The sequence below is a fragment of the Zonotrichia albicollis genome, chromosome 2 (assembly GCF_047830755.1).
Source record: "Zonotrichia albicollis isolate bZonAlb1 chromosome 2, bZonAlb1.hap1, whole genome shotgun sequence".
Lineage (NCBI taxonomy): Eukaryota > Metazoa > Chordata > Aves > Passeriformes > Passerellidae > Zonotrichia > Zonotrichia albicollis.
In genome coordinates, this window is record NC_133820.1 from 56931802 (window position 1) to 56948332 (window position 16531).

At 39.5% G+C, this 16531-nt stretch overlaps 1 protein-coding gene across 1 annotated transcript in view; it reads left to right on the top strand.

Moving 5' to 3' along the window:
- Positions 1-15235: 15235 nt before the first annotated feature.
- RNF17 (ring finger protein 17) overlaps positions 15236-16531 on the top strand; it is a 41425-nt gene continuing 40129 nt past the window's right edge. The window contains exons 1-2 of the mRNA XM_074535207.1: positions 15236-15359; positions 15850-15931. Of these exons, the coding sequence (XP_074391308.1) occupies positions 15855-15931 (77 nt within the window). The 5' untranslated portion in view covers positions 15236-15359; positions 15850-15854. The remainder of the gene's footprint in view (positions 15360-15849; positions 15932-16531) is intronic.

Sequence of the window (16531 nt, forward strand, 5' to 3'; positions counted from 1 at the left end):
GTAAATTTACCTTCCATAGCTCCTCCCACATAATGCATGGAAAGCACTAATAATCCAGCCTCTCTAACACAATTTCTCTGTCTTGTTCTATTTCACACTTTTGTTTCTTATTTTTCTAATTTTTTCCTAAAATTCAAGTAATTTTAAAAACTGCCCAAAAAGAACTGGAGTATTTCCTAGAACATTAAGTTAAAACAAAACAATAATGTTCCAAACTAGAGAAGAGAAATGCAAGAAATTAAAGTCCATAATGATAGCTAGTTTTAAAAAACAATATGGATTTCATCCAATATAACTCCAGGTAATCCTTAACCAGGTTCTTTCACACAAAAACAATCTTTATTTCAACTGGATCAGGACCAGTTACAAAGCTTCGGTTTTTTTGGTAGTGATTGTAGTGACTGTAGCAGTAAAAAAACAGCTTTAATAATTTAAATGGCATTTCAAGCATTTTTAAAAGCAGATTTTTTACATTATTGAAAATTCATTAGTTATTCATCTTATATTGCTTGAGGAAAGCTTTAAGAGTAGTTTTCTAAGACTTTAACTCAGTACATGAATTAGATTGTGTTGTCCAAGTATAAACAAACTCTAATACTAGACTTTGCACTGTATTCGTTTAAACTCACATGGCTTTACAGAAAGGCTTTCAAACATGTGAGATGTTTGAAATAGTCATAGATAAGTGTATATAAAGATCTCTAGAAATTCACCTATTAACTTATTTTAGAAATAAGCCTTTATCATGGTTGCAGAGAGGCAAGTTCATCTAACATTATTTTCCCACAGCCCTAGCTCCTCCTTTGCTGGACTATCTTCTTTAAAGCACATGAAAGTCATCTGGAGTCAGAACTCCTTCATCAAGAAGCAATCCTGTTAGTGCTTCAGACAGGGTGAGCACTGAGTGAAAATGGCTCCATTAGCAGCTGCAAATTACACAAATGAGAGAGAAGCCTTTCAAAGACAGTGAAGGGAAAGGAGCAGAAAGATCAAAGTGAAGAAAACACAGCAGCAGACAAGATTTTTTCAGTGATGTGCAGCTGTAAACAAAAGGCACTGAATATTACAGGGATGTAAGTGTTTAGTTTGTACAGTCACACACTCCCTCTGACTCCCCTGCAACCTTCCTACCGGTATCAATGCCAAGAACTTTGTGCTTTGGGGAATTCACTAGCCTGATTTTATAGCTCTGGCTGCATTAATTGTTTTGCATAATCAAATTGTGGCATTCATTATCACAACATGCCACAGACATCATATGCATAAATAGATTTAAAATAATTAAACAAATTTCAGGGAGGATCTATCTATGACTATTACACATGACTAATATTTGATCTACTGATTGCAGAAGCTAAAAGGACAAACCAGGAAAAGGAGTAATGTGTACCTGCAATGTTTCTACATGCACCACTATTTACCACTACTTGATAGAGTCCCAGATTAAGAAAGCTTAGAAGGCACTTGTGGAGATAATCTTCTCCATATATCTGTTCCAAGCAGAGTGAACAGGTTGTTCTCAGGTGAGTTTTGAATATCTTCAAGAAAGAAGACTCTAAAGTCTCTGGGCAACCTTTTCCAATGTTTGATCACCTTTTACAGTTAGAAATCTTTTTCTTACGTTTAAACATAATTCTCCACTTTTCCACTTGTGCCACTGCCTCTTGTCCTCTCACTGGATATCACTGAGAAGACTCTGGCTCCATCTTCTTTCTTCCCTCCCGTGAGGTATAAACACTGATTAGGACCCCTGAGTCTTCTCCAGGATAAAGAGTTCTAACTCTCTAAGCCTTTCCTCATAGGGAAGATGAGGAAGGAAAGATGAGGAAGGAAAGATCATAGGGAAGATGCTTCAAGTGCTTAATCATCTACATGCCCCTTTGTGGACTTGTTCTGGTTTGTGCATCATATTCCTACACTCGTCCTTCTTATCTTCCTAGCTTGCTCTTCCAACACATCTATCCCACCATGTTGCTGTGATCACCATGAGATTTAACCCTGCAGTGAGAAGCAGTGCTGTAACTCTTCCTTTTTGCTCCCCATGGAGCATGCAGCTGCATAGAGGCTCTCCAGAGAGGTATCTGGTCATGCTGATTTAGTGGCTTAGTTCAATCTTAGGTCTGATCCTGTAAGGATGCTGATGTGGACTAACCCAGATGCTCTCTCATTCTGCCCTGCAGGTGGAATAGGGGACAGAATCAGAAGGGTGAAAATGAGAAAATGTGTGAGTTCAGATAAAGACAGTTTAATAGTTAAGAAGAAATAATAATAATAATAATAATAATAATAATAATAATAATAATAATAGCAATCCTAATTGTGAGGAAAATATAACAAAGAAAAAAGTGAATCCCAAGAAAGAAAACTGATGCAAATGAAAACAGTTTTCCACCACCAACTGACCATTGCCCTGCCAGTTCCCAAGAAGCAGCTGCCCCCTGGCCAACCTTGCCCCCTAACTCTATTGCTGAGCATGACACCACATGGTCTGGGACATCCTTTTGGTCAGCTGGAGTCAATTGTCCTGGCTGTGCCCTGTCTCAACTCCTTGCACACCCCCAGCCCTCTCTCTGGTATGGTGGGGCAAGGAATAGAAAAGGTTTTGGCTCTGTGTAAGCCCTGCTCAGCAATAACAAAAACATCTCTGTGTTATCAACACTGTGTCCAGCATAAATCCAAAACACAGCCCCACACCAGATACTGTGAAGAAATTTAACTCTATCCCAGCCAAGATCAGCACAGCTACTCTTATAAAATGGCACTCTGAGTTTTTGCCTTTTCCAGGTAAATGTTGCAGGTAGTTACCAAAAATCATTGTCAATAGGTAGAGAACAAACCTTAAAAAGTCATGGTCCAATACCTTGCTTTCAACTAGGGTCAAATATTGCTCCCAAGAGACTTTTTAAAATATATTCTTAAGGCATGCAGTAGTCTCAAATATCAATTATCCCACTAAGAGTATATCTGTCCTTAACATTTGAACTTCTCCATCATATTTACCATAATTAGTCTTTGCTTCAGCTAAAGTACAAATTCTCACTGTTGCTCTCATTCCTTTAATTTTCTTTTCATTAGCTGTGCTTTCCTGTCCCTTCACAAGTCTGCCAGTTTTCCCTGGGACTCTATCCAACCAGGCCATCTTTTTCTTCATGTGCTTCCCCAAAAACTGACATAATAGAGCAGTGAGGCCTGCCAAACAGAGAAAGTACATTAAGGATCTTTCAGATGTCACTTGCCCTGTTCAGTAACAGACCATTATGTACTCCCATTTACTCTGTGATTTCTAAACTACACGATTGTAAAATCTTTCATGGAATATTTACAGGCCCAGTTTACATCTTACTTGAAGACATCCACAATGCAATGTCTGATGGAAGAAAGCAGTACTAATGGTCTTGGAACAGAAAAACATCTGAAAAAGTCTGTCACTCAGAAAGCAGGCGGATCACAGAGGCGATATGGCACAGGCAGGAGAGGACATGTTCCTTCTACACAGCAAAACATTTCTCTTTCCCGAAAACATATTGCACCACGAAGCACTCCACCCCAAAGAATTCCTGTCTTTCTCTGAAGTGAATCTAACTGTATCATCTTGCATGAACATAGCGTACCTGTTTATCTTTGTTTATCTTCTATGGTATTGTTGAAGATAAAGCCCACAAGATCCACCCCACAAATAAAATCTGTATGTCACAAATTAGAGCAAGCAATTTTTCATTATGAATAACCTGTGTTTTTTCCATGACTCCTTACTGACAGAACTTAGAGTTCTTCTGTTTTTTTCAAAGACAAAATGCGTTCAGTCAGTCTATTTTCACTGGCCCGAACTCCCACTAATTCAGGGCAAGAGCAATGTGAAGCAGAGATCCTGTATCGCTCATTCAGTATTAGGCAGTTCCCAAATGGGAGAAGCCAAGGTGTAGTAAAACAGGTTATATTAAAACAGGTTCACACTAGAAAATGGATGGAAGTTGCTCTCCTGACTCCAAGGGTTTCCAAGCACAAAGGCTGATAAAAGTCAAAGATGTAACAACATTTCTTGAACATTGTTTATAAAGGTTTACAAGGTGTGGTTTTTATTAAGTTGATCCAGTTTGTCAGATCAGAGGTCAAGATAAATATTTAAGATTATAGATAAATATATAGTTCAATACAACTTCCTAAAAACTTCTGTTTCCATATGTATATGGGCATAGGAATTGTTTCATGAGCATGAGTGGTAGTGTCTTCTACCACTCTTTGGGAAGTGTAATATTTCTGAAAGCCAGACATATCTAGGCTATTTTAAACACAGTAGATTAATTACATTCAGTTAGGTCACCTTGTCTTTTAATGATCAATTTCACTTTCTCCTTTGATGCAGCACATAAGTAAAACTTGCCTTCTGAGCAGTAGCTCAGATGAGATTAGAATTATAGTAAGAGCAAGCATAAAAGACATAAATAAAGGGGAATAACAGATATATATGGATTCTGAAAAGAATGATTAATATTACAAAGACATCCTATTACTCAAGCCTTGAATCTGGAACTGAGCAGCTCTGTTCCTCCTGATGATTAGGTAGGTGAGCAAGGTAAGATGTTTACAAATTCAGGTTATCTTGAAGGGAAATCCTTCTATGTAATTAGGTCCTCTGTTCCAGTAACAGCTATTACAGATTGCCAAAGCCATGGTATTTATCAGACACCTGCAGATTTCTCTGTCATGGAGGGAAGGAAAAGGAAAAGGAAAAGGAAAAGGAAAAGGAAAAGGAAAAGGAAAAGGAAAAGGAAAAGGAAAAGGAAAAGGAAAAGGAAAAGGAAAAGGAAAAGGAAAAGGAAAAGGAAAAGGAAAAGGAAAAGGAAAAGGAAAAGGAAAAGGAAAAGGAAAAGGAATTTTCAAGTATTATAGTCAATATTTTACCCTAGGGAGAGAACAGACAGTGATATCTATCAGTCTTTAAATCCCCTTGTTTACTGTACCACTAGACTTTATGTAATGTTGTTTTTCTTCCTGAAATGGGTTTGCCAGTGACATGAAATGATCACAATGTAATATCCTAAATGTTTTCATTGTGTGTAATTATTTATTTTCATGCCATTTTGAAATCCTAGGCAGATTGCCGACTTGATGATCATGTTTTCCCCCACAAAATACTTAACAGACAAGAGACAAAAGCCTTAGAAGGATCAGAAATAGAAATGTTTGCATAACCTGCCACTTAAATCATGAGAAAGCAAATGCTATATCTTATTAGAAAAACACAAACAAGCTTTTCTTGTGCATAGTTTTTAATTAATTCTTTGCCATAAATCTTTATCAAGTAATTAGAATAATTAATTACAAACAGAAAACACAATTAGACAAAGAAACAAAGAAAATAAGGAAAAGCCAAGCTGACTGAATTAATTTTTATTATCTTTGAAAAACCTGGCAAAAAGTTAACATGTAATTTCAGATAATGTTATTAATTTAATTGAATGATTCTAGAATAGTGGTTATATTAATCCAATTTACGGAAAATTGCAAATAAATTTACAGTATAGGATTTTAGACTCTAAAGAATAGAAATCAGTAATAGCATCACAATCCCATCTCTTTTTTTTAATAAAGCTATAATGTGAATACATGAAAAATAAGGTTCTGTAAATTTTCATACCAGAAAGATAATTCTGAAATCTGCCATCAGGGTGGATAAAATCACATGACTTGTGGAACATAAAGATGGTCTCTTTAATACCGCAGCATGAAAAATGCTCTTTTATCTACTCTGCAAAAAGAAAGACATTCTAGAACTGTGCTCCTTGTGGTCAGATTATTTTACCATTTGGGTTGAATTAATTTGACTTTGAAAAGTCTGTTGTGCATAGGCATAAAATGAAATATTTGTGCTTTTTTCCTGAGATTTCAGGTATGTTCAGCACTTTCTGCATATTCCTTCAAAATTTCATTGGTAGTAACCAACTGCACTTTGGTCTTTTCTCAGTCATGCTTGAAAGCACCAATAACTCCCAAACTCAGGACATGGCTAATGTGCACAGACAGAATGCAAAAGAACTTGTACAGGTTGGAGAGAAAACTCAACCAGACATATTATTAAACAGCTAAATCATCTGGGCGGAATTCGTATCAATGACAGGTTGTAAGGCAGATGTCCCAATCTCAGCTGGTCTCTCTAAGTTACCTCTGTGAAGTCATACTGACATTTTGCCAACTTCATTTCTTCCCAGCCTTACCAAAATAACTGTAATGGAGAGCAACCTTAGCTTAGCAGTATTCTGTATATGTTTGGAACTCCTTTTGAAGCTGTACCTTTAAATAATACCACAGGAAGCCTGAAAAACACGATGCTGTTATGAGCCTCAAGAACTCTTGCAGCTTAGGGGGTTTTATTAGTCCTTGGAAGAGCTTCTATGGCTACATCAGCAAAACACAAAAAATAAGGTAAGTACAACCACATAATAGTTTCAGAAGACTATTTTGGGCATGGATGAGTACACTTTTTGTCAAGCTTTCTCTTTTTAAGTCCCTTCTTCCCACCTACACTTTTGCAAACACCATATTGCTTTTCTACATTCTCAAGTAATCTGCCTCAAGCCTAAATCCAGAGGCTGCTGAAACAACCTGTCTTACCTAATGGCATTCCTCAGCTGCAAACTCCACACAGAACCACATCTGAGATGGATGGTTTTAAAAAGCACCTGGAAAAAAAAAAACAACAAACCCACACATGAAACTACACTTTCAAACCAATGTCTAGGCCCTTTCCTGAACTTATCAGCAACTCCAGGAAAACAACTGGATTCCTAAATTCCTAAACATGTGTCCAGGACTCTTAGACCTATGACCTGCTTGGAAGGACTGAAAACAACTGACCAGGGATAAAGTGATCAACTTTGCCTGGAATGTAACTGAGCACTGCTTTGTAAATACATGGAAATGTACTCAAGGATTTCTAGCATTTCTGCTTATATTCTAGTATTTTCCATTATTTTAATTGAAGTCTGCTTGAAAACTTTGGATTTATTTTACTCCTTGTTCCAGCCACTGCTCTACCACTCCAATCTGGCGGTGTATGCTGTTCAGTTTAGAAGAACAGGTTTCACATTTTCCATTTAGAACTCCAGTGATTCCTGGAACACAGGCAAGTTACAGCGAAGAACTTCCACACATTGTTTCAGCCTGACAAGTGTGACTGAAAAAATGGAGAAAATAACACAGAAAGAGAATCCAGCAAAGCGTTTCCTTCACAGAAAACAGACACTGGAAAATACTCAAGTTTTTGATTAAGGATATGTAATAAATTTTCTCTGTATATTCTCTAAAATACTACAAACCTGAGGCACATTTTAAGTATTCAAAAAAAACCAAGGTCTTGTCTAAATGAAATAAGGTGCTAGAACAACTACCATAAGAAATACAATCTTGGGCTTTAGCTGCTCTTGATGATTCCCCACTGCATTCCAAGTGGTCAGTTTACATTGAAAGGATTATATCTTCATGTGAAGAAACCTTTTTCCCATTCTCAACTCACAGTGTCATTTTTGCTAAAGTCAATGTATTAGCCAATATGTTAATTGGAATGTTTACCCAACCATGGAATACACTAAAGTTCAAAATGTATTTCAGTGATGATAACAAAGAGATGATCTAACTACTTTATTACTGCTAATACAAATGCACAAATGCACTTGTTAAAAGTGCATTTAGACCATGTATAAAAACTAATCACACACCTGAAATAAGTATATGTGTTTTAAAATTTTATTGTATCTATACTTAATAATCTTGTGCTATGGCTGAATTTAGTTCTCCTAAATCACGGTACCACTCAGTAATATTAACTTTTTGTACTAGACCTTTATTAGATTCTTGGGATAATAACTTATTAGCATGGAAATACAAGCAAATTGGTGCATACAAAGAGAAAATTAAAGAAAAGTAGCCTTATCTCTGACTGTGGCTGTAAGTGGGTGTTTAGAGCAAACACATAAAAATAGACCATTATGGAATGGTGCTTCCCTCAGTAAACTCTTTTGCTGTGAGCACTGAGAGACTAACAGAATTACAATCTATCATGTGTGCACCATCCTTTCTAATTCATGGACCATAAAATTGACTGATCATATCTTAATACATTTATAATTCTGTATGAAGTAGTTTTTTAATGTTTAATTATGGATTGTTTTCAAAAGTGATTTTTGCTTAAGGTCTGTCATTTTATCATTTCATCAAGTGCCTTCTAGTTCTTACATTACTTAGAAGAAATGAACAGCCATGGCTGCCCAAGTTCTTACAGAATACTCTGTCCTATACTCCATTCTTCAGCAATAGCCATCCTAAGAGTTACAGTCCATGGATGCTTTTTTCTACAGAAATCTCTGTGTATTTCTAATCATTCACAGGTAATTCTTACCTTCAAATACAAAGGAAAAAAGTGAATACTCCTGTGATTTGAAGTAATTTTTCCTCATGTATAATTATCAACTTCAATTTTATGCTCAGCATTATATGAATGTACTAAAAGATAGCTTTTACACCAATTGAAGTTATTAACCACACATTTCAATTATTATTCCAGCAAAAATAATGAAAGATGAAGCCAAACAGCTACACCAGCCAAAATAAACAAAAAATAGTTTCATTTTCTTGCATTTTTAAAGGAAGTGAAATTTAAAATACATCTCTTCTTCTTTTTTTCTTTTTTTTTTAATTGCACAAAAGCTCTGGGCATATTAATGTGCTTCATAAATAACAGCAATGCTTTATACTCTGTCAAACAGCAGATGTGCACCCCAAAAACTGAACAATACAAAGATAATTTCTGGGAACATAAGACACATATACATAAGACGCATATAATCCTGTTTCTCTGGGACCACAAACATATTGTTTCTTGGATATTTAATATTCTGCCTTGTGTAGATTGAAAAGTAAAACACTCACAGTCCTGAGGATGTGCTCCACTTGCTTAGCAGTCATTTTAAATTCAGATTCTCCATTTATCATTGATTTTGTTTATTTTTATTATGCATGAATAACACAAAAACCTTAAGACACAAAGTACCTTCTAGAAAAATATTTTATCTTTCCTAGAATGACCAGAATTAATTTGATAGTAATTACAATGACAGGGATCGGAATGGATGTGCCACAGGGTGGTAAATCCTGCTCTTTCTTAACAACATTGCTTTCATCAGTAAAGCAACAGAATTCAGAACCAGTGCTATGTGGTATTTGTCATTCTAACAGCCATCCAACTCCTTTGTCTATGCTTTTGGAGGAACACCACAAAGAAACCAAAATAAGCAAGGGGAAATGATGATCAACTAACTAGCTAGCTCAAGGTCCAGCAAGGAGTTAGTGGAGGAATATGGTATTAAACTGTCATTTCAATGATTTCAGTAGTCAAGCTCTTAGACCATCAGATAAACCCTTAACCATAGAAATAATCCATACTCTTCCCTCATCACTACCCATTTTCAGTGCACTATGAAGAATTTTAACTGTAAATCCTCTAAATGCCTTCTTAAGACATCAACAATTTTCTATGTGTTGATTATAAAAGACAAAAAATCTAATGGCTTTGTCTTATGGGGAGGTCCAGTAAGGGACATCACACATGAGCAGCACAGGGGGATGCTGAGAAATTTATACAGATGCACATGGTAAATATTTGCAACAATCTGCTGTCAAGGAAATATCATTGCATATTTACACCTTTAACTGCTAAAACCTTGTGTACAGGCACTGAAAAAATACCACTGATCTTTTCACTTTCATTTTGCATGGGCAATTCCAAAAGATCTTCTAATAAATTAGTTTCTTAACAAGAAAACATAATTTGTTAGCAGGACTCTTTATCATAGGACCAGATGGCATTTTTGCTGTGAAACCAAGTTTCTTAAAGATTTTATGAACAAAAGAGAAAGCTTGGTTTGCCTAGAGACAGAATTTCATCTTCAATGAGCCTGACAAAGGCTGATCTGCAGAAAGATTTTAACATCTTTTATACCTTTCCATACAAACAAATGCAATTGAAAGACCCCCAAACCAACTTCAGTGCCCACACAGAGGCTTCAGTCAGATCCCACAGGATACAGCAATCTCTCTACTCGATATTCATTTGTGTAATGGGACCCAAGTCTGTGCCTTGCTACAGACACACTGAGTTTCAGAGATGCAAAGCTGAGGTCAGAAAAAGACTTATTGCTTGTTTAACAATTCTTTCTTTCCAGATATCCCTACTTATACTGTGTGATCAAGGTACATTGTAGTCTTTTCAATAATAAATCAAAATTGGGAATACACACTCAAACCTCACTACTGGCTGGACCTAGAGAGAGGGAGCTTCAGCAGCCTCAGCTCTGTCAAGCGACAAGACCCAGCAGCTGAGTAGAACGGACCAGGCTAACTCACCATTCCATGTCTGGCTGCTTGATTCAGGCACTAATAGTGTGGTAAAAATCACAGTAACATTTTAAATTAAACACTCTTATCCTTCTGAATTTTGTCATATTTTTACTATAAATATATCTGAAGACAGATTCAGCAGATTTCCTCCACTGTGTTTCAGACACAGTAAGATTCTCTAGAGAAAAGGAGCAGTGTTATTTCAGCACCAGTGCCACAGAAGTACCTGGGACCAAACTGTCCACTGTTACACTTACAGACAGTTTTAGTTTTAACCAACAGGATGCATGAGTAAAACCTATCTGGCATACCCTGCAATTAATTTCATTCACAGAAAATTAGATAAAAAATAGCTCCTGAATATAAGCACCACTACTAAGTGGTTTTTGGGCAGTGGTACTACGAAGCCCAAGGAAGAACAGCCACTGACTGCATGGTTAAGTGCAAGGCTCCAAGGCTCTTGGTATGAATTATGAGGGAACTAAATGGTTACTGAACAACAATCTATACAACCAGCTCAGTAATCCATCCAGTATGGTGCCAGAAACACCAGTGGTAACACTAGGAAAGGGTGAACACACAGCTGGGACAAGAAAATGCAAGACCAACGCTTTCAGCAACAGCACAGGTTTAGATCAACACTAACTGGTCATAAAAAGTAATTTTAGGCACAGTGATAATAGCAATGTAGTAAATGAACATAAGTAAGTCATAACTCTTACATTTTATTTGAGTGACTGCTGCCAGATACTAGAGCTGTAAAAATTAACTATTTATTATCCTATAAACATCACAGAAGAAAATACCAGCTGTACTGTTAGAGCAGAAATTTTGCACGTTGAGTAGATCTAGAAATCACAAATGTACATATAGCCAACAAAAAATCGAATGATCATGAAAAGTCAGATCTCTTTCACAGTATAAATTACTTAAATCTGTGATACTTCAGAAGGGCAATTATAAGTACTATGAGCCAGGTGTTAACATTAAGTGCATTTCCCTCAGCTATCAGTGTCTCTGTGTTAGGCCACCACAACATTTTTAAGTTACTTGTCTAATGTGTAAGCCTTCAGTTGTTAATGCTACACAATTAAAGAAACCATACTTCCAGTACACCTGCACAACCCCTACCTACAAACTTTACTGAATTGTGTCATTTGGCCCTGCCTGCAGTAATGTAACAGGTATCCTTCCTTTTGCAAACACACATGGAACCTGTCACACAGCATCTAGGGGAAAATTTTGTTTCTTCTTAGCACTTAATCACACAGCCACAGAACAGGAAAAAAATCTAATAGCAATTACATACCAAATAACCAAGATACACATTTGCAGAATCTGTCATCTAAATCATACCATAAAAAAAATTAAAACTGGGCAGTTTTAGTGCATTTAGTAATTAAATGTTGAAAGCAGAAATTATTGCTGAGAAAAGGCAAGATACAGACAATGAGAAAGGAAGATGCAATTATGCATTTGAAGAAATAACAGATGGCTGGAAAGATTATAAAGAAAACATAAAACCAGAATAGAATCATAGAATCATTTAGGTTGGAAAGGACATCACTGACTTCAACCTCAGACTAATCAACACCTTGTCGACAAGACCACAGCACTATGACACATCCAGTCTCCACTTCTAGGAATGGTGACTCCACCACTTCCTTGGGGCAGTTTGTTCTAATGTTTGACCACCCTTTCAATGCAGAAATGCTTCCTGATGCCCAACCTCAACCTCCCCAGTGCAACTTAAAGCTGTGTTCTTGTCATGGTTTGACGCTGCCGCAATGCCACCACACTTCTCTTGTTCTGTCACTCGTTGCCTGGGAGAACAGACCAACCCCCACCTGGCTGCACCCTCCTGTCAGGCAGCTGCAGAGAGTGCTGAGGTCCCCCTGAGCCTCCTTTTCTCCAGGCTGAGCGCCCCCAGCTCCCTCAGCTGCCCCTCACAGCACTTGTGCCCCAGACCCTTCCCCAGCTCCGTTGCCCTTCCCTGGACACGCTCCAGCCCCTCAATGTCTCTCTGGCACTGAGGGGCCCAGAACTGAGCACAGGATTGGAGCTGTGGCCTCAGCAGTGCTGGGTACAGGGGGACGGTCCCTGCCCTGCCCCTGCTGGCCACACCTGGCTGAGCCAGGCCAGGATGCCATCGGCCTTCTGGGCCACCTGGGCACACTCTGGATCATGTTCAGCTGCTGTTGGCCAGCACCCCCAGGTCCTTTTCCACCGGGAAGCTTCCCAGCACAGCCTTCCCCAGCCTGAAGCGCTACATGGGGCCGTCGTGACCTATGTTTTCAAGCTGCATTTGAGTATGACTTTAGAATACAGCTGCAGAGTTCGCCCCCAGGCCGTCAGTCCGTCCAGCAGCACCCCTCGATGGCCGTCGAGCGAGAGGCGGGCGGCGCGGGCAGCGTTAGCCCATGCTGCCACCTCGTGGGGACCCGCCGCGACACACCGGCCTCCGCTCCAGCAGCACCGACGAAAGCTAAGGGACATCGGGGGTGCCCTCTGTGCACAGGCACAAGGTGTGCCTTCCTTCCAGGATAATTACTGCTCTTGTAGGAATGATTAACCGAACCGCCCGTTTTCTCTTCAGATTTTCAGAGTGGTGTGAGCGCAAAACTTTAGAGACAATGTGTACGTTCACTTATTCTTTCAGATACAGGCCGACAGAGCTATAAAACCCCAATATATACATGATACATAACCAGCACGTCTTTATAATTCTCTGTAAAGACATGGAGAGCAGAATGTGAAACTGTGGCTTTTTTAAATTTTTACACAATTAATAATAAGAAAACTAATACTTTGGAATGTGTTGCTATTGTTCACTTAACTAAAATATATGCAAGAATAAACTGATTTCCCACCAAAGAGCTAATTAGGCTAATTAGGCTTCTTACAGCTAGTTACACTGTTTTTCAGATAATCATGTTCTGCTGCTTTAACATTGCATTCAGACCTCTAATAAAGCCAACCTTCCTATCATTTCCCTTTCTTTGCTACATCCACAGCAGGTCTGCCATCACCAATCCTACATTTTACTCCTCAGCTGTTACTCATTATGATCTTAAGAAACTGTGAGTTAGATTTGAAATGGGAATTAGCACATAATAAGAAAGATAAAAACAAAATTTTGAGTTTGTAAGCCTGCTCTCACCTTGGAAGCAGAGGAAGAAATTTCCAAATCTAATACATGTTGAGAAAACACCTGAGATTTTAGCTTCATTGCAAAAAGTGAAGGGAGAACCAGAAAGACTGGTATTCACAGAGCAGGAGAAGGGGCTTTAGTTCTTATGGGTAACACAGACAGAGATGAATAATTTCTTCCCATCTGAGTGAAATTATTTAGAAGGGAAATGAGTTTGAGGATAACTTCTCAAAAGTTCTACCCTACACACACAGATCAGGCTCATTCAAGTGTAGATTTAAAAAAAACCCATGCAAACTTGTTTGATTTGGGTGTTTTACCAAAAAATGGATGAGGCCCTACTCCATAGAATTGTGTAATTTTTGCACTTCATTGCTCCTTTCTTCATGCTTTCTTCCTCATTACTCCTGAAATTCTTCTCCTGTCCTTTCAGCACACAGGAACGTAGCCTCTCCTCTTCTGGCTCTTTTCCATACAAATACTGTTTGCCTTGGCCACAGCAACTGCAGTACACCCTGTTATTAAGAAAACCTTGAGTAAGGTTGGTGTTTCAGCATCCCCTGTGCCCACTATCAGTGGTATGTCCTTCTTGATAAGTTTTGGTAGCCTTGACAAGCTTTTGGTCATCTTCCCCTGAGCATGTCAAGCCCAAAACCTTAACAGGGCTATTCTAACAAGACACTTATCATGTTAACACCTGGACATCAGCAGAGGAAAATCAATGTATCTTGAATGTTAAAACTTAATTATATTGCACTAGAGGTGATTAAACAGATAGCTGGACAGCTTCATGCTGCCTTTGTGACAACCAAAACATGAGTAGCAAAACACTGCACAAACATATCTTGCTTCTTCTGCAAGTAAAGAGAATGCATGTAGAATAAAGTAACCCCAAAGCAAGGACTTAATGGCTTATAATCTAGTGTTCTGGTTTTGGCTGGTGTAGTAACAGCGGTATAGGGCTGTGGTTCGGATTTGTGCTGATAATAGAGACGGTTTTGAAATTGCTTAGCAGGGCTTACACAGAACCAAGGCCTTTTCTGCTTTTATATTGTCAGGCTTTGAACTGGTGAGGAAGCTGTAGGCGCATCAGAGGCTGGGAGGGCACACAGCCAGGACAGGGGACACAGCCAGGACAGGTGACCCCGACTGACCAAAGGGACATTCCAGACCATCTGACATCATGCTCAGTGTACAAAGCAGGGAAAGAAAGGAATGCAGGATGTTTGGAGTGATGGCTTTTGTCTTCCCAAGTTACCATTGTACGTGGTGGGTCCCTGCTCTCCTGAGGATAGCTGAACAACTGCCTGCCCACGAGAAGCAATAAATTAATCCCTTGTTTTGTTTTGCTTATGCGCGTAGTATTTGCTTTCTCTATTACACTGCCTTAACCTCAACCCACGAGTTTCTACCTCCCACTCTCCCGATGTTGTCCCCGATCTCGCTGCTGGCTGGGGTAGCGAGCGAACAGCAGGCGTTATCCCACCCCGGCCCGCAGGAACTACGCTCCGCCCGGAGCAGGGTCTCCGCCATGGGGCACGATGGCGGAGTGACCCGGCCGCGCGCGCCCGCCCCGCCCCTCGCGCCCGCCCGCGATTGGCTGCGGCCGCCTCGAGAGGCGCCACGGGCCGGCCGCCATTTTGGCGCGCGAGGGGCTCGGCGCGGTGGCGCGGGGAGTGGGCGCGGTGCGCGAGCGGCGGCCGCGCGTCCCTGAGCCCGTCTCTGAGCCCGCCCGCAGCGCCGCGGGGACAGAGAGCGAGAGAGAGCGCTCCTGTGGGGCCGGGACCCAAAACTACCGCCACAGAAACCACGGAAGGTGCGGGCGGCAGCAGTGCCCAGGGATGGGAGTCGGGGTCCGTACGGGGGTGGATTGCAGGCAGGGAGCGAGTATGGGGAGAACTGCAGTAAGGAGTAACCATCCTTTGAGGGTGCGCGCTCAGGAGGGAGGTGGGAGGGCAGCAGTGGTGGAAGCTTGGGAGCTTCTTATGGTATCTAGCATTAGTGGGAGTTGTGAGCTTCCTGCGGTGCCCAGCAGTGGTAGGTGGGTCGGGGTGGAGCAGCTGAGCAGTGCAGGGCAGGCTGCTGGTCTGTTCCATTTAGATTTGCTCTTCAAGGGCGAAATAGGTGTGTAAGAATCCAGTACAACATAGGTGTATATGATATGATTTCTGTGTCTATCACTTCCATTTTGCTCTTAGCAAAATTTATGTGGACCTATAGTGTTGGCTCGAGTGATGATGTGTTGAAAGTAATTTGTCTCCTTTTTTTTTTTTTTTTTTTTTTTTTTTTTTTTTGTTAAATATTAGGCGCCATGAGTGGAATGGGAGAGTTCTCCTTGTTGGGTGATAGTAATGGAGAGCTTCCCAGAAGTCGAATGAAAGGTGTGAGGTATGTGGATTTCGAGATGGTGGCTTTAATATTTTTAAGCTCTGACAGCGCAGTTACCAGGAAATAGAATTGAGAAAATGTAGAAAGTTTGTGTTCTGCAGTGTTGTGAGACTGTTTTTCTGTGTTATGTATGTGAGTAAAATACTCCGTTTGTGTGAAGTTTCCGTATTTGGAGTAGGTTCATGGAAAGAGACAGTTTTAATGCAGTTTGATATGGTGTCTGATACTGTGTGATACTGGTCTGTGTGTATTTTTTACAAATTAGCTCTGTTGGTTTATTCAGTAGTTTTTAAATAACTATAATGAATCTGAATTAAAGTGATTGCATAACAATTTATTTGTGCTGGTTCTAGTTACCTGAAATACTGCATGCGTAGCAGCTGTAGTATCACCTTTTTTTATGATCAATTCAGTGTCCCAGAGCTAAAGTACTTCCCTAGTTAAGAGAGGGTAACAAATTTTTTGTGGTGTGTTTTGTTAATTGTAGCTTCTTCCTAAAGTCATTTGGTAAAAGTGGATGAGCTTCGCTCTGAAAGAGCTGGAAGTCAGAATTAATTTCTTACTAATATTCTTGATGATCCTAAATCTTTACTTTTACCT